The sequence below is a fragment of the Typopeltis vanoorti genome, chromosome 1, assembly GCF_054136105.1.
Source record: "Typopeltis vanoorti isolate ZY-2024b chromosome 1, IOZ_Tvanoo_1.0, whole genome shotgun sequence".
In the NCBI taxonomy this organism is placed as follows: domain Eukaryota; kingdom Metazoa; phylum Arthropoda; class Arachnida; order Uropygi; family Thelyphonidae; genus Typopeltis; species Typopeltis vanoorti.
The window spans coordinates 144,475,258-144,499,690 of record NC_143549.1 but is presented as its reverse complement, the minus strand read 5'-3'; the positions used below and the strand labels follow the sequence as shown (position 1 = coordinate 144,499,690).

The 24,433-nt window shown below is 36.2% G+C and overlaps 1 protein-coding gene across 3 annotated transcripts in view; it reads right to left on the bottom strand.

Moving 5' to 3' along the window:
- LOC150110505 (Ig-like and fibronectin type-III domain-containing protein 1) overlaps positions 1-24,433 on the bottom strand; it is a 325,466-nt gene that overhangs the window by 185,575 nt on the left and 115,458 nt on the right. For all 3 annotated transcript variants that reach the window (XM_090394289.1, XM_090394271.1, XM_090394280.1), the window contains exons 8-9: positions 24,265-24,420; positions 3,141-3,307 (exon numbers count right to left, since the gene is read on the bottom strand). In XM_090394289.1, the coding sequence (XP_090250415.1) occupies positions 3,141-3,307; positions 24,265-24,420 (323 nt within the window). The remainder of the gene's footprint in view (positions 1-3,140; positions 3,308-24,264; positions 24,421-24,433) is intronic.

The window sequence follows — 24,433 nt, the reverse complement described above, 5'->3', positions numbered from 1 at the left end:
GAAATTCACCTCTATTTTCATGCACACTGCTATCTTGAGTTCTGTGGATGAAATATGGCTAGGTGATTTATAAAACTCGATATAGCTTGGAAGTACCAAAGCACTTTACATCGATTTTTACAGAGGTCGTCCCATGAGGATGTTACAAAAAATAACCTTATTTGTCTCTATGTGTTTTATGTTAAATATTATTGTAACTAACCCTATAGGAAATAACTGTACTTACTGTTTTAAAAAAAATTTTAGAGTGTCAAAAACAAAGGCAATGCTTTGCCACCAGAACTTTGTATAATAGCTCTATGAGGGCATAAGAAAGTTTTTTACGATTTTAGTGTATGAGAAAGTTGCTTTTGAGATCTGTGCATAAACACCTTCAAAGTCAGTGCCTGAGAGATCTGAAAGGTTCAGACAAGTTTCCGCTGCCTGACAAGATACGATCAAAGGAATGCATGGAGGAGAAGGAAGAATGGGTTGGTCTTAAAAGAAATTCAAGGAGTCGTGCTGAATTCTTCGGTGGTTACAACCTTTCGTGCAAGGTCTCGCAGAAGGTGTAATAAAAAGGGACTGAGCCGAACATCAGGAGGAAGCCAGTTGGTGGCAGTTACAGTCATCGAAGGTGGCAGCTAGAGCTATCAGAATCAGCAGTCAAGGAGCCAGTCATTGGCAGTTAGAGGCAGAAACATAGGGAGTAGGATCCAGAGGAGAAAATCTGGGAATGACGAGAGAACAGCCAATGTAAATACCCAAAGCAGTTTTGCTTGGAAGTCCTTTTGCCGCGGGAGATCAACCTCTTGACGGAGCTGTTCGAGTACCGCAAGTTGCAGTCCACAGCCCACCAATTCTTGATGAAATACTGCTGATGCAAGACACTCCTGAAGGAAGCCTATGACCTGAGATGAAAGAAAAGCCATAGAGACTTTAGTGCAAGACTCTTGATTGAATGTGCGATACAGAGCCTCTGTAAGTTTGTTCTATATTTTTTTTGTACATTTCCTGTTATAATCTAGGAGATATGTTATAGATGGACTGATAAGAATTAGTTTAATAGTAATAAGAAGTGTCCATAAAAGAGTCATTTGGAATGGTAATGATTGGCAAGATTTGTGAAATAACTTGGTATGGTTAGCTAACCTCTTAATGAGTAAATCAGAGTTTTCAATAATTTGATTTAATAAGCAGAGAAGTAATTGAGCAGTTGTATTGTATAGTTAATTAGAATTGAAAAGGGAAAGTTTGTTTCTTTATGCTGAAAGTCTAATGGATAGGTAGAGAGAGAGTAACCTCCCTATCGTTTAATTAATGTACTTTGATATTAATGTAAATAAATGTGTTTTATTTATATGTCAATAGAGTGCTGCCTGATTATTTAAATTACAATGCACTGTTCCTAAATAAATTCTACTTGTGAGTGGGAAATAACTAAGGCATATCAAGCATAGATTAAGTACTTGAGAAACTAAGACTGTTTGCGTGAACTTTATTGAAGGAATTTATGCTAGTGAGAGAGAAATCTATCGGATGCATTACTGAGTATTATGCCAATATAGAAATACTGGTGGTGCAGTCTCAACAAATAAATTTTCCAGTGTTCAAAGGGCATACAACTAGTAAATGCAAAAGGTGGATAAATATAGTATACAAATAGAATAGGTAAGAGAGGTTATGAAAGCAAAAGCGCATTGCTAATTAGAATAAAGATATTAATATAATGCATTAGACATTATTCGTTACAAAGGCACAGTAACCAAGCAAGCTTATAAATAGCAATAAATAGCCATAGTTTACAGATTATCTGGACTAATTTTGGACTATTATAGATGATTATTTGTACAGATGATTAATTGAATATAAAAAATTACACATGATTTCTTATGTGCAGTTCCATTATTCTACAAGTGTTTATCAGGTTTATAACTAGAACCATATGATGGCTAGTCCATTAGAAGAATGATGTTATCCTCAAGTCCAACTTAAGTGTGTGAAATGCGAGCAATTTGTGGGAAGTTTATTTTCCACTTGGTTAGACTATAATAAATTTAGTTTAATCCTTTATCCAAGTGTAAGCAAATTCGTTTGGGATGGTATTGCAATAAACTAGTCAATGAATTTCAATTCCATACCATGAATAACATCCCACATTACAATATTATGGTGGTTTTTCCACCACCATACCTATTATCTGGTATCTGCTCAAAGTGTTTACTGGGCTGCTGCTAGATCAAGGCCAGTGAATATGGACTACATCATGAATCAAGTATCCATTTCCAATCTTCCAGCTTCTGCAGTTTAAACATCATTGAAACTATCACTGAGTATGAATTCTTGTTGTCATGCCCAAAGGCATTCAAGTTCTGCTGCATGTGATTTTAGTGCAAACCAAATGTGGTGCTCATAGATATCTCCCTTATATATATATATATATATATATATATATATATATTCCTAGAATGCCATTATATAATTGATACAGCTTCTACTTTCATGCTTGTAGCATCACATCATGCCAGGTTGTTCTTTCAATATTTTTGACAACATCATACTATCCAACTCCTGCAGAAAAACCTGCTAGAATGATTAAATTGACTGTTAATAATAATTGCGTTTTCCAAGTTAAGTTCATTAAAAATACATCCATGCCTTATGCAGGATTTGAACTCATAGCCTTTGTAGTAAACTAGCAGTGGCTTTCAGTAGCTGAGGTAACATCAGGCAGCTGTATAAAGACATGCAAATACAACTCACTTATGTCGTAAAACTGTATTCATTAGCTTTATGCCTAATTAATACAGTTATCTAATGTTATCTAAGATCAAGATAACATCATATCAAAAGAGGTTAGTGAAACTGTTATTAATAATTACTGAATGAGATGATAATAAAAAATTAAAAATTAGAAAACTAATTAATGATAATTTACTATTTTGATATCATCTTTTTTTGAAGGATATAAGTACTGCCTCTATGATAACTATATGGTATTTTTACATAATGTTGTTAAAATTAATAAAATCATTTTAAAATGATTTGGCTGATTAGTAAGAATACATAAGAACTTATTCATAAATCTTATGAATAAATTACTTGTCAGGCTAAAAAACACTTAACTATATACAACTTAAAGAAAAAAAAAATGTTCTTACCATAATACCATCCCAAGGATCAAGACTACTGAGTTCTTGCAATTGTGTCACATTAATCTGATAGTGTGTCACAGAAACTGACTGATGAGGTGACTGCCACATTATTTTTATCTCAGTAGAAGAAACAAGGTCTACAGTTACTTTGGTTGGAGGTCCAGGAAGCAGTTCTAAATAAAAAGGAAAAAAGGGGAAATTATAAAATTGGTATTCACAAGCAAATTTAAGTATGACCATTCGGAATTTAAGAAAACACAAAATGACTATTATAAAGTTAAAATATAATATGTAAAAATCATTAGACAGAAAGCCTAAATGAATACAGTTTTAAGACAAGTGGATTGTGTTTGTATGTCTTTATACAGCTGCCTTATATTACCACAGCTACTGAAAGCCATTGCTAATTCACTACAAAGGCTATAGGTTCAAATCCTGCATAAAGCATGGATGGATGCAAAAGTTTGCTTTGGATGAGTTTGTATAGATAGTTTCTTGAGTTTTATAAAGCTTATTTTTTAAACAAAATTTCTTTTTAAAATCTGGTTCAATAATTGCTACTTTCTTTGTCTCAATGCATGTTCATTCTTTTTAACTGGAACCAATAATCTACATGAAGTGAAATTTGAAGGACTATGTGCTTTATCTTATAGAGCATAACTGCAATAGCTAATGCGAAAATGCATACCAAAAGAATGTTGTAAAATTATGTAAAAGAATACATGGCAATGTCAATCACTTAAACAACTGTGCTCAAGTAGCAATGAAGGCATAAGATGAGAAATTAGTTCACACTCGCTGATGACAGAACTTGGATAAAGCACCCATGAACTGTCAATCACTGTTGAAATTTTATTCAATGGTCATATAGTTTCATATTTAACAGTAAATTTCCAAATCATGCTCGTTAATAATTTAGGTATGGAGTCACAAGACTCACTGAAGGAGATCTATGTTAGACATATGAAGTCTATTACATAACTCCTTAAGCACATTTACCATCAGCAGATTCACCACCTTTCGGTGAATGAATTCTGATCTAATCCCCACTCCATGCAAAAAAGCCATTTCTCACTCTTCCCCTCACCACCTCCTTTTGTAACCACCAGGGATGGCCTCTTGTTCATTCCCCTTATTCTACTACATGAAAAATCTCCCCTAGTGTCAATCCTGTAAATGCCTTTAACGGTCTTAATTATGTCACCCCAATGTATTCTATCTGTCATGCTCTGTAGTTGCATGTCCTCAATCTATTATCAAAACGAACATTGTAAAGTTTTGATATCATTCTCATTTTTGTTTTCTGCCTTTGTATCTTCTCCAAGGTTAATTTATCCACTTCAAATCCCAGTGACCAGATCTGAGCACAATAATCCAGATGTTCAGAGAATTATGCAATGGAATCACTACTCTTATCTATAATGGTCAAAGTCATTCTTAGTATTGCAGTAATCCTCTTACCTTCACCACTTTAAATACTATGCATCCCCTAAACTTCACATTTTTATTGATTGTCAACTAAAAACTCCTTGCCTCTTCCAATATAGATTCACCAATAGAGTATGCAGATTCTCATCAGTGGATCCCAATTTTCAAGACTTGCATTTGGTTGCATGAAATTGACATCCCAATTCATTTGTATATCTGACTGGTTTATTTAAATCTTCTTGAAGTGCTAACATATTGACACTACTACTAATAATAATAATCCCCTCCAAGCTTCACATCATCTACAAATAACTGAACATCTCCCTGCAACCAAAAAATAAAACAAATATCTGTTTGTAGGCTCACATTTTTCTCATCATCATCATCATCATCATCAAATTCCTGCCATGTACCCTCAAGGGGTGTACAGGATATGATAGTACTACATGAAAAAAATTACATCATTATTAATTTCCTATCTACAATTTTCCTCCAAATCAGTCTGTTACTTGTCAAGACTCCAACATTATCAGATCTAATATTTCTATCGTCTAAAGCACTTTGTACTGTATCAATCCAACTATATCTTGGTCTTCCTCTGGGTCGTTTTGCTGCCAACCTTGCAGAGAACACTTGTTTTGCTAATCTTTCCTCGCCCATTCTGTTTAAGTGACCATACCACCTGAGATTAGCTCTGCTAACGCATTCCTGGATGCTGACAATGTCAAGTTCTTTCCTAATATCCTCGTTTTTAATATGATATTGCCATTGATGCCATCTGTTCATGACTATAATCTTTCTCAGGACTCTCAAATCTGTGGTCTCTAGTCTTTGGTAAAGTGTTTTACTTCTGGCCCAGCTCTCAGATCCATAAGTTAAAACTGGTTTGAACACTGTCTTGTATACAGCTAATTTAGTGTTCCGACTAATTTCTCTCTTATTCCATATGAATTTATTCAATTGACTTCCCACCATACCAGCTTTACTGATTCTGTTGTCTATTTCTATATTTAATTTACCATCTTCAGTAAAAATCGTGCCTAAATAGCTGAAATGTCTTACTTGTTCCACAGGTTCTCCATTCACAACACAGTTGACATTTTCAATCATTCTGCCTATTTTCATTGTCTTTGTCTTTTTATTGCTGACCTTCATACCATATCTATTACAACAGCTATTCAATTTAGTCAGAGAATCTTGCAGACTTGTAGCAGATTTATTTAGAAGTATAACATCATCCGCATAAAGCAAAGAGCTGACATTAACATCTCCAATTTTGATATCATGTTTAATACCACTTTCCGTCATAATGTGATCCATATAGATAATGAATAACAGAGGGGATAATGTACATCCTTGTCTCACACCAGATTTAACATTAAACCATCTTCCTGTACTTCCTTCAATTCTAACTGCTGACTTACAACTCAAATAAAGACTAAGTATTGCTTGATATAATGCCCCATTGACACCATATAACTGCAGCGTATTGAATAGCTTCTCTCTTGGCACCTTGTCATATGCCTTTTCTAGATCGACAAAACTTAAATACAGATCTTTGTTATATTCTCATGCTTTCTCGACTATTTGTCATAAAGTGAAGATCTGATCCTGACAGCCTCTATTTGGCCTGAATCCAGCTTGTTCTACACCAAGCTTTTCTTCCACAATTCTTCTCAACCGTTTCTCAAGTATACTTGCATAGATCTTGCCAGGAACACTCAGTAGGGAAATACCTCTGTAATTCTCACATGCAGTTTTATTTCCCTTTTTATATATGGGTACTATGAGAGCTCTACTCCAATCATCGGGAATTCGTCCCTCTGTCCAGGCTTTCTGAACTATGCAGTGCAGCCACTGTAAGACTCTTATACCACCATACTTCAGCATTTCTGGTCGAATATCATCTACTCCTGCTGCCTTTCCACATTTCAAGCCTTTGATGGCTTTTTCTACTTCTAGTATGGATATGTATTAATGACTGCATGCCTGGTCAGTGTTTTTTACCACTGTGCTGTCATCACTGCTTGTTTTATTTAGCAGTTTTTCAAAGTAATTACTCCATACTTCAAGGATATCTTTTTCTCCCATTTTCATGTCACTTTTATCATCTCTAATTCCTTTTACAGCACTCTTTCCTCCATTCTTAAGCTTCTTCAACAACCTCCAGAATATTTTACCACCTTCTTGATATTTATTTTCTATATTCTTGCCAAAGTCCTCCCATGACTTTTGTTTAGCTAGTTTTACACAGTGTTCAGCATTCTTGCATTTGTCTCTATATTCTCTAAGAGCAAAAGCTGACTTATTTGACAGGAACTTTTGGAATGCTTTCTTCTTTTCCTTCACTGCCTCTTTAACTTCCTGTGTCCACCAGGGAGTTCTGATTTTTTTATACTTACAGATAACCTCACCACATGCCTCTCTATCAGAATCAATTAATGTTTTCTTCAGAGTTTGCCACTGAATCTCCAAGGTTTGATTCCTGTTCTCAAACTCTTCCATTTTTTCTTCAATAATCTTTGTGTATTTTAGCCTACAGTTCACATCTGAGAGCTGCTCAACTTTTATTCGCTTTAAAACTTTCTTACATGTTATTCTTTTCAATATGAAATTCAATTTTATCCTGCTCAAGACTAAATAGTGATCACTTCCAATTTCAAATCCTCTCTACACTCTGGTGTCCTGCACCAGGGAGAAAACATCACTATCAACAATAACATAGTCAGACTTTTCTTATTCCTAGCCTCTTCTCTCCACGTGAATTTGTGCACATTTTTATGTTGGAACATGGTGTCAGTAATAACCAGTCCGTGTCCTGAGCAGAAATCCAACAGATATTTGCCATTATTATTAGCTTTGCTCTTTTCTCCAAATTTTCCCAAAATATTTTTGTATGTCTCACAATCATTTCCTACTCTGCTATTTAGATCCCCAACAAGGACCAACTTTTCATTTTTCATTGTGTCAGTTGCTTTTTCTAAAGCCTCAAAAAATTCCTCCACTTCTATCTTAGTAGAACCTTCTGTGGGACCATAGACACAAATAAGTCTCATTGTCCAGTTCCCCATTCTCATATTTGTCCACATTACTCTACTTGAGACTGACTGCCATTCAAGAAGATTAGCCTCATATTTTGTGTTGAATACTATGGCTACTCCTTCTTTTCCTTGATTATCATTGCCTGAATATAACATTTTGTATTTATTGCTCAGAAAGATCTCACCAGTTTTGGTCTTTTTTGTTTCAGTCACCCCTATTATGTCGATCTGGTACTTATCTAATTCCTCAGCTAGCTCCATTTCTTTGCCATTCAGGCTTCTTACGTTGATAGTACTGATCTTTAACTCTGGTGATGTTGAGTTGGGGTTTATTTTCAGATTTGTTCCAGTAGCTGACTTTTCGCTGTTCGCCTTGGTGCCCTGGCAAAAACAACGGGGGCCTTGTTTAACCGGGCGACGCCCCAGCCGGCATGAAATTTTGTCATGTTGTACCATCATTCTATATTTTGGTTTAACCAATAAGAATACAATTTGGTTGGCTAAATCCCAAATTGCCAGCCCATCCTCGTCCGTTCAGTATCCAAGTAGATACCCAATAGGGTGCACCACGAGAAGGTGAGGATTGGACATTAGGTCAGAAGCCCTGGTCAGTTCTCTGCATTCCTTTAAAGGCTATGTGGAGGTCTGCTCTCAGTTATACAGCTTTGACAAAAATATTTGATGGACAGGTAATATTTTATGACTTAAAAGACACATTCCAAAGACCAGTTGCTAGCTTAGTCAGTCTTCTCTAGACCCTTTCCAATATACCATGACAATGAGGACCAAATCTGTGTACAATAATCCATATGAGACCTGATCAAAGTCTTATACAATGGGACCAGAGACTCTTTATTTCTGCATGTTAAGGTCCTATGCCTTGTTGCAATTATCTGATGCAAGGACTTCACAACTTGTGCAATGTGACCTCTGAACTTCAGATCCTTGTCTACCACACTACAACATCTCTTGTCTCATCAACTTCATCCAAAATTTCCTCACCAAGTATATTATTTGCATCTTATTCTTGCCTACCAAATTTCAGAAACTTACACTTTGCAACATTAAACTGACAGTTGCATACTGTTACCTACTCGTACAATCTATTCAAGTTGTCCTCTAAGGCCACAACATCTGCTAGATTCCTCATTGTCATCCCCAGTTATGCATCAACTGCAAACAGTTTGATGTCACCAGTTAAAAATATCGTTAATATACAAATTAAATAACAAAGGTCCTAAAACAGATCTCTATGGCATACTACTAGTGACTTTCCTCTTTCAAGATAGTGCTTCCTCCCCATACACAACTTGCTGATACCTATTCATAGCCAATTACCTATTCAACTCACTAATCTGTTATCTATTCCCATCTGCTTCAGATGGGAATGGATAACACAGTTTAGTTTAATGGATAACACAGTAAATTAAACACAGTTTAATTACCAACTTGTGGTGTAGCAATCCATCAAAAGCTTTCGCAAAATCTAAGTATACCACTGTATATGTGGTATACTTAGATTTTGCCTCGTGCAATACATTTGTAACCTTGTGATAGTGCATGAGCAGGTTAGTAAAACACAACCTCTCTTTAACAAACCAATGCTAACAAGCACAAAGAATATCACTATTGTTAACCCACTTTTGTATCCTATCTCTCACCAATCTCTCCAATACCTTAACTAGAACTCCAAATATATGGATCACCCTATAATTTGATGCCTTAGCCCTATCCCCACCTTCATAAAGGGGTTCAATTCTGCCTTCCTTCCACTCCTTTGGAACTTGTGCTGTTGCAAGACTCTTGTGAAACAGGTAGGACGAATCTGATGCTAACCACTTAGAAGACATTTCCTATTGACATCTAGCTTACTTAACTCCTTATATACCTCTTTCTTGCTCACCATTAAGTCTTCTTTCATTTCATTCTCTACACTTGAGATTCTGATTTCATATTGAGGCTGGAACATCCTGATAAACTGCTAACTGAAAACCACAACAATGTTCTCTACATCAGTTAACAATCTCCCACTTTCATCCATCAACATCATCTTACAATAACCAGTCTTTCTACTTGCCACATATCGAAAAACTCATGAGGGTTTTTCTTGTCCTGATTTGCTAAATTCTGCTCATACTGCACTTTCGTTATCTTTACCAACTGAGTCACTCTCCTAGCCTGCTTGTTATACTCTTCATGCAACTGATTATTACAATTGTTCATCTTCTGCCGCCTTCAAAGTGCTTTCTTCTTCTTCTAGATATCAAGCTTAATCCCCTTATTCATTAATTTTACATCTACCTTATTCAGCCTGCTGACCTTTGGAATACATTCATACTTTAATGCTGTTATGTATTTCTTTGTCAGTTCCCAAGGAGCATTTATTTCCTTACCACTCAATTCCTCATTCCATGCTATTACTTCAAGTTGTCTTCTAAGCTTATCATAATCACCAGCCTTTACTTCCACATACAAGGGTTGTTCGATAAGTCCGTGCAAAAATGAAGAAAACATAATTTTTTGGGAACAAACATTTTTTATTTTTCAACATAGTCTCTGTTGAGGTCTATACACTTAGTCCAATGATGCTTGAGTTTTTTGATCCCGTCCATATAGTATGATTTGTCCAACTTTTCAAAATAGGCAGTTGTTTCGGCAATCACCTCATCGTTTGATGAAAATCTCTTTCCTGCCAGCCATTTTTCCATTCATCACTACCAGCCTAAGAACAAGGAACAGTCAAAACAATGGGTTGCAAGCAGGGAATCTGCACCAAAGAAAGCGAAAACCATTCCTTCAGCAGGAAAGGTTATGGCCACCGTCTTCTGGGATGCTCATGGCATAATCTTCATAGACTTCTTGGAAAAAGGCAAAACAATTACCGGAGTGTATTATGCATCTTTTCTGGATCATTTAAATAATGAAATAAAGGAAAAATGACCACACTTGGTGAAAAAGAAGATTCTTTTTCACCAAAAGAAGATTCCTTTTCACCATGACAACACACCCACTCACTTTTCTGCAATTGCGACTGCAAAATTGTTCGATTTATGCTATGAAGTCCTTTCGCATCTCTCCTAAATCGAACAATTTTGCAGTCGCAATTGCAGAAAAGTGAGTGGGTGTGTTGTCATGGTGAAAAGGAATCTTCTTTTGGTGAAAAAGAATCTTCTTTTTCACCAAGTGTGGTCATTTTTCCTTTATTTCATTATTTAAATGATCCAGAAAAGATGCATAATACACTCCGGTAATTGTTTTGCCTTTTTCCAAGAAGTCTATGAAGATTATGCCATGAGCATCCCAGAAGACGGTGGCCATAACCTTTCCTGCTGAAGGAATGGTTTTCGCTTTCTTTGGTGCAGATTCCCTGCTTGCAACCCATTGTTTTGACTGTTCCTTGTTCTTAGGCTGGTAGTGATGAATCCATGTTTCATCCACTGTCACGAAATAATGCAAAAATTCCTCTGGATTCCGTTGAAACAGCTTCAAGCTGTCCTTGCAACAGTTCACACGTTGACACTTTTGAGCAAGTGTGAGCAAATGTGGCACCCATCTTGCGGATAGTTTTCTCACATGTAGATGTTCATGTGAAATATTATGTACACGGTCATTTGAGATGCCCACAGCCTTAGCAATTTCACGCACCTTCACTCTTCTATCATCCATCACCATATCATGGATTTTTTCAATAATATCTGCAGTAGTGACCTCAACAATGCGTTCAGAACGTTCAGCATCATTTGTGCTCATATGCAGTGCCGTGCCGTGGGTAGGAGGCTTCCTTGTGCAAAACGTTTTTCAGCGCCTCCATAAAATAAGTTTCCGTGAAAACTTTTTGCGAAAAATTTTACTTTTTTAAAAGTACAAAACAGTTTATATGCATACATAAAAATAAATTTTATTTAACAGTAGTAGAACATTGCAACTGAAATTCGTTAATAAGGAATTTTTAATAATAAAAATTTTCAACAATGTTTATTCCTTGATATATAAATGCAACAGAATATATATATAAATAAACAAAAATTACTTTTATTTTAATATAAAAAGAAATATTACATAACAAAGATAATTTGGAGATATGCTTTTATCTATATAACAATTAGGATAAATGTAGATTTATTTTACATATTTATCCATCTTACTTTAACCGCCACAAAATATTTAATAATATCTTTAATGCCTAACGAATCCATAATATTATTTTCAATTGATAAATCTGTTAGATGCTCTCCAGACACTGTTGACTGCAAATAATTTTTTATTAGTTTCAGTTTTGAAAAACTTCTTTCCCCTGATGCTACGGATCAGTGGCGCACCCAGGGAAAGGGCCTAGGGCCCCCCCCCAAAAAAAAAAGAAAAAGGAAAGAAAACACTAGAAAATTTTTTTAAAATCTTTTCCTAACTAAAATTCATTTTTTTATTTATGTTGTGTCTTGGCATATCTTCTATTTCTACTCATGAATTAGCAGTCACATAAGGTGGGTTACCCTATAGCTCTTGGGAATCTCTGCCGCTGTGAAAGCAAGGCAAATGAAGCAGTGCTCTGGTGGACACCGAGCACTACTTCGTTTGTCTGAGCCTGGTCAGAGAACTTCACTGGTATCATTTATTGGTAACCACTGCAGATGCTCATTCATAGGTTGTATGCAATGCGTAGTGTGTATTCTCAAATCATCTACTCGACTCGCCCCTCCCCCAAAGATTAATCATGAATGCTCGGCCCCCTCCAAGATTAAATCCTGAGTGTGCCACTGCTATGGATATTGGTAATGGTAAATAAATAAACATCACAATCGCAGTATTCGGAAACGTGTCGGTTAATTTATTTTCCTATATATAATTTAAAACATCCTGAGGAGCCGACTCATTTTTAATAAAACATTGTAAAGTTTTAATTTCCTCAAATAAAGTTATACCATCAATATCGCGATTGTCGGAATCTTGATTGGCGCTGTTTTAAGTGCAAATCTTTACAATGTTTCACTAAATCTTCATCGCTCTAATCTTTTAATTTGCTAATGTCTCTTATAACTTTAAAGTCCTTGCTGTGTTGTTTTAAGAGTATGAATCTTTCTGTGACTGACGTTATTGTTATGTCTAAAATTGCAAAGAAAAAATATATTTTAAAATTTTGTTTAGGATCATGTGTTGTCTCATCTGATGCTTCGTAACTAAACATTTTTGTTTTTGTTCTTTTGCAAATGTCTGGGAAAATAGGATCAATATTAAGATCGTTTGCTACTTCTTTTGCAAACGATCAATAATATTTTCAAAATATTGATCTGTTCGGTGAGTATTTTATTCTTGTATAACATAATCAAGATTTTCTGTAATTTTTCCTATATCAAATGTCGGATTCTGCATTATTTTGCTTGCAACATTTTCAAGACTTAAGATTTCGTACCAAACATGAACAGAGGAAATAAATTTAAACGAATAAATTTTTGAAATTAAGTTGTCTGCCTGAACTCTAGAATCAATATCTTTAGTTTCATCTTCTGTAATATCAAAAAGAGCCTGGTAAATTTCCTTGATATTATTTTTAAGTGGCTTTATTGCTTCTACTCTACTTTCTCACCCAGTAGCAGAAAGTGGTTTCAAATTTAAAACACGAATGTTTTTTAATATAGCCCAAGGCTAATATTGAAAAATAATTATATAATTCCTGTATTACTCCCAAAAAATTTAGTTTCACAGGATATCTTAGCTGCATCATTAACTACCAAATTTAATGAATGAGCAGCACACCGAATAAGAAAAGCCCTTGAATTTATTTCAAGGATTTTTTTCTGCAGTCCATTATGTTTGCCTCTCATATTTGAACCGTTATCATAAGCTTAGCCGCATAAATCCAAAATGTTAATATTCAATAATTTTAAATAATTTTTTATAAATCGAAATAATCCTTGAAATTAAAAACCCAAAAAATGTTCATGAATTTCTGCTATATTTGTATATTTATTTTAACTAACAAAACTAATAACAATAGATAATTATTCTGTGTGGCTTATATCCGGAGTAGTGTCAAGAATTAATGAATAATATTTCGCCTCTTTAACCATTTCTACATTTTTTTTGTTTTATAGCTTCAGAAATTATACAGATGATTTCATTTTGTATTTTATCACCTAAATAATGAGCAATGCTCTTTTTTTTTGTGATGTTTGGATATGATGCAAGTGTTCTACCATTATCGAATGAAATTTAGCGACAGTTTCTACTAAAAGTTGTCCACCAAAATAAATAATAATTTCTGAAATTCTCCCTTAAACTTATCTTTTAACCCCTTAACTGACTATTATGTTTAAGGTGAATGGCCCAAGACTGCACTCTCATGCCGTGGCAGAAAGCGGCTTGGCATGGCATTATAGATCGGTTAAACGAGGTGATGAGACAATTGTGAACGTTATCTGTAAAGATCCCAGAGCCTGATTACAGCAGAGCTGAGGAAACCACTAAGTTAATTAAAGAAGAAGTTGAGCATCTGCAAAGACCTCTTCTTGATCGAATGGATTCTGTAATGCAGAGGCTGTCAGAAATCACCCCACAACAAACAACAGCTAATCCTCAAAATCAAGGGAGAGTTAGTGACCAAAGCAGCGGTAGAGAGCCCCAAGATGTTTCAGTTGTAACAAACTGGGACATTTTGCTCGAAACTGTTACATCAACAAAAAGCGCTTTAGTAGAGGTTATGATGGAGATTTGGATTCACATACTTATACAAACAGAGTATGGAAAAGGGTTTTCTGTAAACTGAGAAAACCAAGGATCCATTAGGCTGGCGGGTGACTAGTGTGTCTAGGAAAGGGAGGCTGTTGTTTTCCTCTTTTTTCAGAGTGAATTTGATTCTGGGTGTTAAGTGTGTTAAGAAGGAGAGAAGTGTTTCAGAGCCATGTGGCCAAATAGCGAACACATCATCAACGTAGCGAAGCCATATGGTTGGTTTTTGTGGGGCAGAGGCTAAGGCTTTTTCTTCAAAGGTCTCCATAAAGAAATTGGCCAAGGGTGGGGAGAGTGGTGAACCCATGGCTGTCCCCTCTATTTGTTTGTAGAATTTTCCCTGCCAAACGAAATAGCCTGGGTTCATTGTGAACTGAAATAAGGCTGAGATATCGTTTTGTTCATTTTGTTCATTTTGTTCACAAACTTTTGTTCATTGAAAATACAGTTGTCTGAGATTGCAGCTCAATGCACCACTTGTAAAAATGTACGAACCTAATCACACGGGGGGGGGGGGGTTGTTAAGTTACGAGATAAAGGTCACGACTGCATATTAGTTTCACACTCAGACATATTTTGGTAATTGCTCCTTGTTTTTGAATTTAAATCTTGAAGTAAATGTCCTGAAAGGCGCAGTATAAAATAAATATTTAGGGACACTAAGGGGAGAAGAAACTTGAATATTTGTATTTGGGTGATATCTCATATATAGATAAGATTTGGATAAAGACAAGTAGTTTCACATGTAAGGATAGTTGAAAGCCTAATAATAGTAAATTGGGACACAACAATTCACTACTACTTCCAATATCCACTTTCTCTCTCTTTTTATGATGTTTCTCCCTGTCTACCCCCCCCCCCGTTTCTCCTGTTCCTCTTGCATTCCCTTTACCTCTCACACTACTGTTTCCATTGCCAGACACTTCAATCCCTTTGGTAATACTCTCCTGATCTTTCATTCATCTCTTACTTCTGATCTCTTGTTTGCATCACAACACTGCACTTCTGCGTAGCAACAGTTTCTCTAGTTCACTCACTCGAAAGCCATTAAAACACAATCCATCACATCTGTATAATTCCATTCTTTTTATTATTACTCTTGACACCTCCAAGGAGTCCGAAGACTCATCGCTGGAGGACACTTATTGTACAACTGTCCGTTTCCACTGAACCTCTACTACCAATCATCAACATCAGTGCCATCTATTGCCCACCACTGCTAATATTTTTTGTTCTGTAAATTGCATGTTCCTGAAGGGCTGATTTGTCTGTATAAAGGATGAAAAACCCTAGTTTCCGGGAGAAAAAACCCTGCTACCTCTGTATGAGATTGGCTAACTCACCTTCGATTGAAAAAAGTCTACATAAAGATCCCTCCCGTCATGACAAGAATTGAACTTAGGTCTTTTTTTCCTCAAATGCATGACATACATCCACAAACTGCACTTCTTTCTGCTCACACAGCTCTGCAATCATACCATTCATAATTTCTGGCCTTCATGTTTTCAACTCATCCTGATCTTCCTGTTTATCCATCATAAGTCAATTCACAGGTGCAAAGGACTTCATAAACTCCTGGATGTGTGTGTGTGTGTGTGAGAGAGAGAGAGAGAGAGAGAGAGAGAGAGAGAGAGAGAAAAAATGGGGTTTGTCCCTTGAGTGAATAGATGAGAGTTGCTAATTGGATGAGTAGTTGCAAAGATGTAGATGTAGTGTAAAGATAATGTATACTGAGCATTCTGGCTATTTTTTTCTGAAGTGCCTTGATATATATGAAAGTGATAGCAATCTTATTGCAACTCAGGAAGATGATAAGATTGCAAGTGCATTTAGCACTTTCATCTGTTTTATAGGAGTTATAATCATTTTCTTAAAATGTAGAGAAAAGGTGAGTTCAGTGGCAAGGGCTGCATCATTGGAACAAATAGCTATGGCTCTGTGTATTAGTGCTTTTAGGATACAGTATTGTTGAACTGGATGATGATGTGATGCATATATATCTTCTGTTTTTTGTTGGCTTTCTATAAAACAAACAAAAAAAAAAATGATGGACCATTTGAAAGGTGTATGACATAGGTTTATTAAATAACTTAAGGAATTCGCAACGTACAAGGGATATAAATTAAATTAAACTTTAATCTATATTTCCATATTTCAGCAACGTCACGTTGCCATCTTCAAAGGAACTTAAAATAAAGACACGTGCATGCAGGCACTACACAACAGTAAATGAGGACGAAGCAGGAAGCTATTGTTTCACCTAAAAGTCCTGATGGTGCCCCCTAGTGGGCTATGTAGGTATTCTTGACCGTTGGACTGAAGGTCTTCTGATGTAAGTCTCCCAAATTTGGGGCAGTCTCATGCAACCAAATTTGTTGAGGTTTGGCATGTTTCTTAGGGCTGAGGCTGATTCCATGAATAGCCTTTCGAATTTCAATTTACTATGGTGTATTAACGTGGCTTTCCCCCAGCGTATTCTGTGGCATCTATCCAGAGCATGGTCTGCAAGACCAGAGTGGCTGTACTAGTGAAACTGGATGTTGTCCTTGTGTTCTGAAATTCTGATATTTGCTGTCCTGCCTGTTTGGCCAAAGTAGGACAGCTTACAGCTGCAAGGGACCTGGTATACACCAGATAGGTCTAGGGGAAGTGGTTGGTCTTTAGTGGAGTGGATAAGGGACGCCAATTTTCTATATGTCTGTAATATGAGGTCAAGTCATGTTTTTTTAAGATTTTGATAATTTTTTCTGAGGTGCCTCGGATGGTGATGGATTTAGAGTAATCCTTGTTGTGAAGGGGGGTTGTGGTTTACTGGTTTCAATATTTTTTGGATTTTTTGGGGGGGTAGCCATTGGCTTAAAAAGTGTTGAGGATGTGGTTCAGTTCTGTGGTTAGGGCATTGTCATTTGAACAGATAAGTCTAAGCCTTAACCTTGGTTAAGGCTTAGAGCCTTGGTTAACCCTAAGCCTTGGTTAAGTCTTAACCAACGTCTAAGCCTTTCTATGAGAATTACTATCATCCATGGAGATGCCATCGCACACAGCAGGGCTAAACTTATCTGTTCAAATGACAATGCCCTAACCACACCTGTGATATAAATTAAATTAAACTTTAATCTATATTTCCAATATTTCGGAAATATAGATTAAAGTGAATCTACCTGTGAAATGGACACCTAAGCATGAGTTACAGAAAAAAGGGCATTATGGAGGCAGCATAAGAAAAGTGGAAATAACCAATTCCATGAGGACTACAAAGATCAGGCAAGGCACGTGACTTGGTTGGTGAGGGTAGCTGAAGAAAGGTATGAACAGCAGTTAGCTAATGAAGCCAAAAGGAATCCTAAGAAGTTCTTTCGATATGCAACCAGCAAAAGAAAGAATGATTATGGAAGAATGACACTGATTGGAGAAAATGTTATAAAGACAGCTGTTGCAGAAGGTGTGGTGGAGATACTTCATGAGCAGTTCATAAAGGTCTTTCAATCTTGTGAATGTAACTTCATGGAGAAATTAAGAGCAATTGATGATGGGGAAGAGAGAGACTAACTGTAAGTGAGCAAGAGGTGTATGGAGAGTTGAGCAAACTAGATGTAAATAAGGCTGTGGGACTTGCTAATATATCACCAAGTATTCTAAAGGAATGTGCCAGAGAGTTGATGCTGGCCTTGACATAAAAATTTTTTTAATATGAGTCTTGCACTGGGTCAAGTTCCTAAGGAGTTGAAGGATGACAAGATTGTGCCACTTCATAAAAGAGGTGATAGGACTCAAACGATAGGCCTACCTGTGTGTCAGGCATTGTAGTTAAGTTGTTGGAGAAGCTTGTGAGAACTAGGATTCAGAATTGGGTTGACAACAATGGTATTATCTTTCATGGATAGCATGGATTTACTAAAGGGAGGTCATGTTTTAGTTCTACTTACTTATTACAATAAGGTGACTGCTTCCATGGACAGAGGAGAAGGATACACAATAATATACTTAGATTTTGCAAAGACTTTTGATAGATTACTGTATGATAAGTTGATAGCCAAACTGGAGTGGATGGGGTTGGATATTAGATTAGTGCATTGAATTGGAGACTGGCTATCTGATAGGTATCAACAAGTTGTGTATGGGGGAGCAATATCCAGGAAAAGGAAGGTTACTAGTGGTGTGCCTCAGGGGTCTATGGCCACTGCTGTTTAACTTGTATATTAATGATATTGGTGAAGATTTGGATTGAGATATTCAGTTGTTTGCAGATGATGCAAAGTTGAAACAAACCATGAAGATTAGAGAAGATGTTGTAGTCTTACATCCTTCCATAAGACTTGAATAAATTGAGTGATTGGGCATGGAATGTGAGTTCAATGTAAGGTTTTAAAATTTGGAAAACAAAAATGGGATGCAGAATTTATGCTTGATGAGGATATTATTGTCGGAGGTGGAGGAAATAAGAGATCTGGGAGTGATAGTGGATAAGGATCTGAAATTTAGGGGACACATAGCCAAAATTGTGAAGACAACACAAAGGCTTCTGGGAATGATGCTAAGACACTGACTTGTAGAAGTAGGGAGATTCTTGTTCCATTGTATAAGGCTTTGATTAGGCCACATATGGACTATTGTGCCCAGATTTGGTCACCTGGTTTTCAGAAGGATATAGAGATGTTGGAAAGGGTCCAGAGGTGACTGATTAAGGTAGTTTCTGACCTCTGGAATGTCGAGTATGAGGAAAGATTGAGAAGATGCAACTTGCAGTCTGGTGGACAGGAGGAAGAGGGGAGATATGATAGAGACCTACAAGTTAGTAAGGGGATTGTTATAGGATTAATGCTGGAGAGGTTCTACAGAAAATAGTGGGAGATCATGGGGAGAACCAGAGGTCATCCCTGGAAACTGTATAAAGAGGGTGTGAGTGGGGGAGTGAGAAGCAGGTTTTTTTCATGCAGAGTTGTGAATGATTGGAATGCCTTGCCAGAGAGTGTGCTGTCTACAGAGAATTTGAGTGTATTTAACGCACAGTATGGTGAGCTGTGTGTTTGATAAAAGGGCCTCCTAGATGAGTCTTTGACTCCATGGGATCTTGGTTAATAATAATAATTATCAGCTTTGCTCTTTTCTCTAAATTTTCCCAAAGCATTTCCATTTGTCTGGTAATCGTTTCCTACTCTTCTATTTCTATCTCCAACAAAGACAACTATTTCTTTTTCTTTGTGTTGGCTGTCTTCTTTAATTCCTCAAAAAATTCCTCCCATTCTTCCTTAGTAGAACCTTCTGTGCCAGCATAGGCATGAATTAGTCTCACTGTGCAGATTTCCATTTTAATAATTGCTCACATCACTCTTCTCGATACTGTCTGCCATTCAAGAAGATTACCCCCATTTCAGTGTTGCATATTATAGCTAGTCTTTCTTTTCCCTAATTGTTACAGCCTGAATATAATATCTTATATTTGTTACTTAGAAAAATCTCACCTGTTTTGTCTTCTTTGTTTCATAACATTTATTATGATGATCTGGTACTTATCCAATTCTCCTGCTAGATCAATTTCTATTTTCTGTTGATGCTTCTTATGTTGATGGTGCCAATCTTGAACTTTGAATTTGTTGCAGTAGCCCACTTTTTGCTGTTTTCTAGTTCCCTGATAAAAACAGCAGGATGATGCCCCAGCCAGCATGAAATTCTGTCATGTATCACCATGTGATATTGGTTTAAGCAAACAAATCAGCTATATCCCAAATTGCCAGAATTGTTTGTTTAGTATCCAGATAGATACCTATTAATGGAGTACACTATGAGTAGGTGAGGATTGAAGATTAGGTCAGATTATTAGTTAGTTATATTATTACTTTTTTACTATTACCATCAACAGACCTCTATAGAATCAAGAAATTCAACATTGAAGCTCTCACATGCACACAGCTCATCATATCTTGACTTAAATGCATTCACTGTCCCTGCACTCACCACACTCTCAGGTAATGCATTCCAATCACCTACCACTCTCCATACAAAAAATCTATTCCTAACCCCTTGCTCACACCCACTTTATACAGCTTCCAGGGATGGCCTCTGATTCTCACTCTGTCTCCAGACATTCTATGAAAAATCTCATTCATGCTAATCTGGAAATAAAGAAAAAAAAAACATATTCCACATTCCAGAGGCAGAAAAACCAACTTAGTTCATTGTCTCTGGACCCTCTCCAGCATCATCCTTTTGAGAACCTGACAATCAAAATTGTGCACAGTAATCCATATGCAGCCTGATCAAAGTCTTGTACAATAGAATCAAAACATCCTTACCTCTAAATGTCAATGTTCTCCACATCATTCCCATAATCTGCTGTGTCAGCCTCACAATTTTAGAAAAATGACCACAAAATTTTAAGTCTCTATCCACCACAACCCCCAAATCATTCATCTCCTACACCTCCTCCAAAATTCTCTACTCTGCATCCCATCTTTGCATCCCAAATTTTAAAACCTTACACTTTGTAACATTAAACTGATATCCACACACACACTCGCCCATTCAGAGACAGTCTATAAAGGTCCTCTTGCAAAGCTACATCTGTTCTTTATTGTACAATGAAACCTGTGGAAAATTCATGACTAAACAAACACACATAATAACTACAGTAATAAGTTTTAATAAGTAAATATTTCATCCTAAGTATCTTAGGACATCGTCAGTACAGTTAATTCAAACAATACTAGGAATAACATACAGTTAGGGTGCATGATTACAATGGAATCCCAATATGCGTGCAGTAGCATGTTCTAGAATTAAATTAAAATATATCTGGAGGGAAAAAAAAAAGATTACATTAAAATAAGATAACATATATAAAAATTATTTTACACAATTTTGTATGACAATTTTCCATACTTTAGGAATAGCAAGAATATCATTACAGTTTAGATTTGGTCTGTGAAGTAGGGATTCAGATATTTCTTCATATAAACGTTCATGTTTATATGAAGATCTATGTAGAAGTTTGGTCTTTTCCCAATCCATCCTATGGTTTGGGTTTTCAACTCCGTGTTGTGCAAGGCCAGATTTCTGTGGTTTGATAAGACGGATATGGTCTTGATGTTACGAAATGCGTTTATGAACAGATCTACCTGTCTGTCCACAGTGTGTTTAAAGTTTAAGATGATTTACAGGAGCATGGAACCTCGTACATGCCAGGTAGCATTAGAGGTGAGAGTTTGTCTTTAGGAGAAGGTAACAAGTTATAGCTCTGGTTGATTGGTTTGTAGGTAGTAGGGATTTGTATTTCTTCATAATTTTTGAAAGATGTTCAGAGATGCTTTTGACATAAGGTATGGGAATCCTATGGGCTTCTTCTTGTCCAGGTTGATGTGTGGGGAAGTGACTGAAGTTCTTTTAAGATTGTGTCCATTTAGTATGGCTGTATTTTTGATTATTTCCAATTCTTGGTTTAGAGATTCTTCAGAGGAGCAGAATCTGTGTGCTCTGGTTACTGATGATTTAATGATGCCAAATTTTTGACGTTCTTGATATTCCTAAAGTATGGGAAATTGTCATACAAAATTGTGTAAAATAATTTTTATATATGTTATCTTATTTTAATCTAATCTTTTTTTTTTTCCTCCAGATATATTTTAATTTAATTCTATAACATGCTACTGCATGCATATTGGGATTTCATTGTAATCATGCACCCTAACTGTATGTTATCCCTAGTATTGTTTGAATTAACTGTACTGACAATGTCCTAAGATACTTAGGACGAAATATCTACTTATTAAAACTTGTTACTGTGGTTATTGTGGATGCTATGATTGTGAATGAGTTCAAAACAAAGTATGATAGCTACTGTGCAAATGTTGGATAGTACTTGACATGATGTTTAGTGCCTCCCTTGATGAGTCTAAGGACTTCGTGTGTTTGTTTAGACATCTGCTCTTCTTCTCATAACTCTACCCAACTTTGCATTATCTGCAAACAACTGTATATCACTCACTAAGCCCTTTTCAATGTCATTTACATTGAAAAGGGCTTAAATAAAAAAAAATTAAACAACAACAGCACCAAACCCCTGGGGCAAGCCACTAGTGACTTTCCTCTTCTGGGATATCACTCCCCCATACACAACCTGCTGATATCTATCAGACAGCCAATCTCTAATCTAATGCACTAATCTACTATCCAATCTCATAACATTATTACTGTTATCAGGCTACTCCATGAAGTCCTTAGACTCATCAAGGAAGGCACTAAACATCATGTCAAGTACTATCCAACATTTGCACAGTAGCTATCATACTTTGTTTTGAACTCATTCACAATCATAGCATCCACAACAGACTCTGACAACCGATACCACTCACTCACCACTCTCCAAGCAAAAAAAACCTAGTTCTAACACCCTTGCTAACTACACTTTTACTCAATTTCCAAGGATGGTATCCTATTTCTCCCACTACCAGACCTGTTCTGAAAAATTTCCTCTGAATTAATCTTGTAAAAACTCTTTGGTAATTTGATGTCTCAACCATGTCACCCCTTTTCCACCTGTCAACCAGTTTCTGTACCCCACAAATCTTCAACTTGTTCTGGTAAGGTTCATTCCATAGACCTGCTACCATCTTAGTCACTCGTCTCTGGATCCTCTCCACCTCTTCCTCATCACAAAGAAACCCTGGTGCCCAGACCTGCATGCAGTAGTCAAAATGGGATCTTATCAAGGCTCAATAAAGAAGAATAATAACCAATTTGTCTCTGCTCATCAAAGTTTCTTCAGTAATACATATATTTCAGCAACCAAGTAATCTGATGAGCTGCTTTAGCCACTTTTGCTATGTGTCCTCTAAACTTTAACTTCCTATCCACCAACACTCAAATCTCTGGCTTCGTTAATTTCTTGGATTACAGTCCCATCAATGTGGTATACAGCTGGTAATCTTTTCACCCCAAAATGCATCACCTTACACTTTGCCACATTAAACTGATATCCATTCTCCTTTGCCTAAACTGCCTGTCTATCCAAATCATTCTAAGAAATTTTAATATCATCTGTATTAACTATTACTCTACTCAACTTTGCATCATTTTCAAACAACTAAACAGTTCCTTTCAGATCCCTTCCTATATCTTCCTCATCGATCTCCTCATGCCTGAGGACTCGTAACTTATCATTAACGTACAAATTAAACATTAGCAGCCCAAGAACAGAGCCCTGTGGCATGCCACTAAACAGGCCTTCTTCTGCAATCTACTACTGAATAAACTACTCTCTGATATCTCTCCATCAACCACACTTTTATTCACCTCACTAATCCTATATCCATCCCCATATGCTGCAGTTTACTGATTAGAATTCCATGTATCCTATCAAAAGCTTTTGCAAAGTCCAGCAGTATCACTATAAATCCATTACCTGTATCCAACTCAGCTGTCACTGTATTATAAAAATTAGCAAGTTACTGAGACATGCCCTATCCTTCTTGTATTTTGCTCTTGACCAACCTCTCCCGTATCTTAACAACAACTCCTGATCAACTCAATTGAAGGTGACTTAACCAGTCTCATACAGAGGAGGGTTTACTCACCAAGAAACTAAGTTTTTTTTATCTGCAAGACAGATAAATCAGCCAGAAAACAGATACAAATGATAGATGCACTATGCAGATAAGATTAGCTGTCTTTTGATATTATGAATAGCCTATTCTTGGTCAGAATAGGATATTCTTGGTTACTGAGCTTAACATGTTAAGGACACAGAGGAGATGAAAAAAGTTTTAATTTGTCAACCAGCATAATAAGAAGATAAAAAACATACACATATTGCCTCTTACCTTAGTAGTAGAAATTTTATTCAAGTACTTATCAGAAATAACCACTTAAGAGGTATTAGTTTTAAAATATACAATATTTCATTGAAAGTTTAACATTTAATATACATTAGATAGTCAACTTACCAATCCCTTCAGATATGCAAGCAAGAGTTGGAGTGGTATATTCCATGCATGAATAATGCTGTAGAACTGTTGATAAACCATAATCACCAACACAAACAGAACGGCAAACTTTTGGGATGTTCTGCTTTATGCAACAAGGTAAGTGATTCCTTTCATCTAGTTAAAAGCA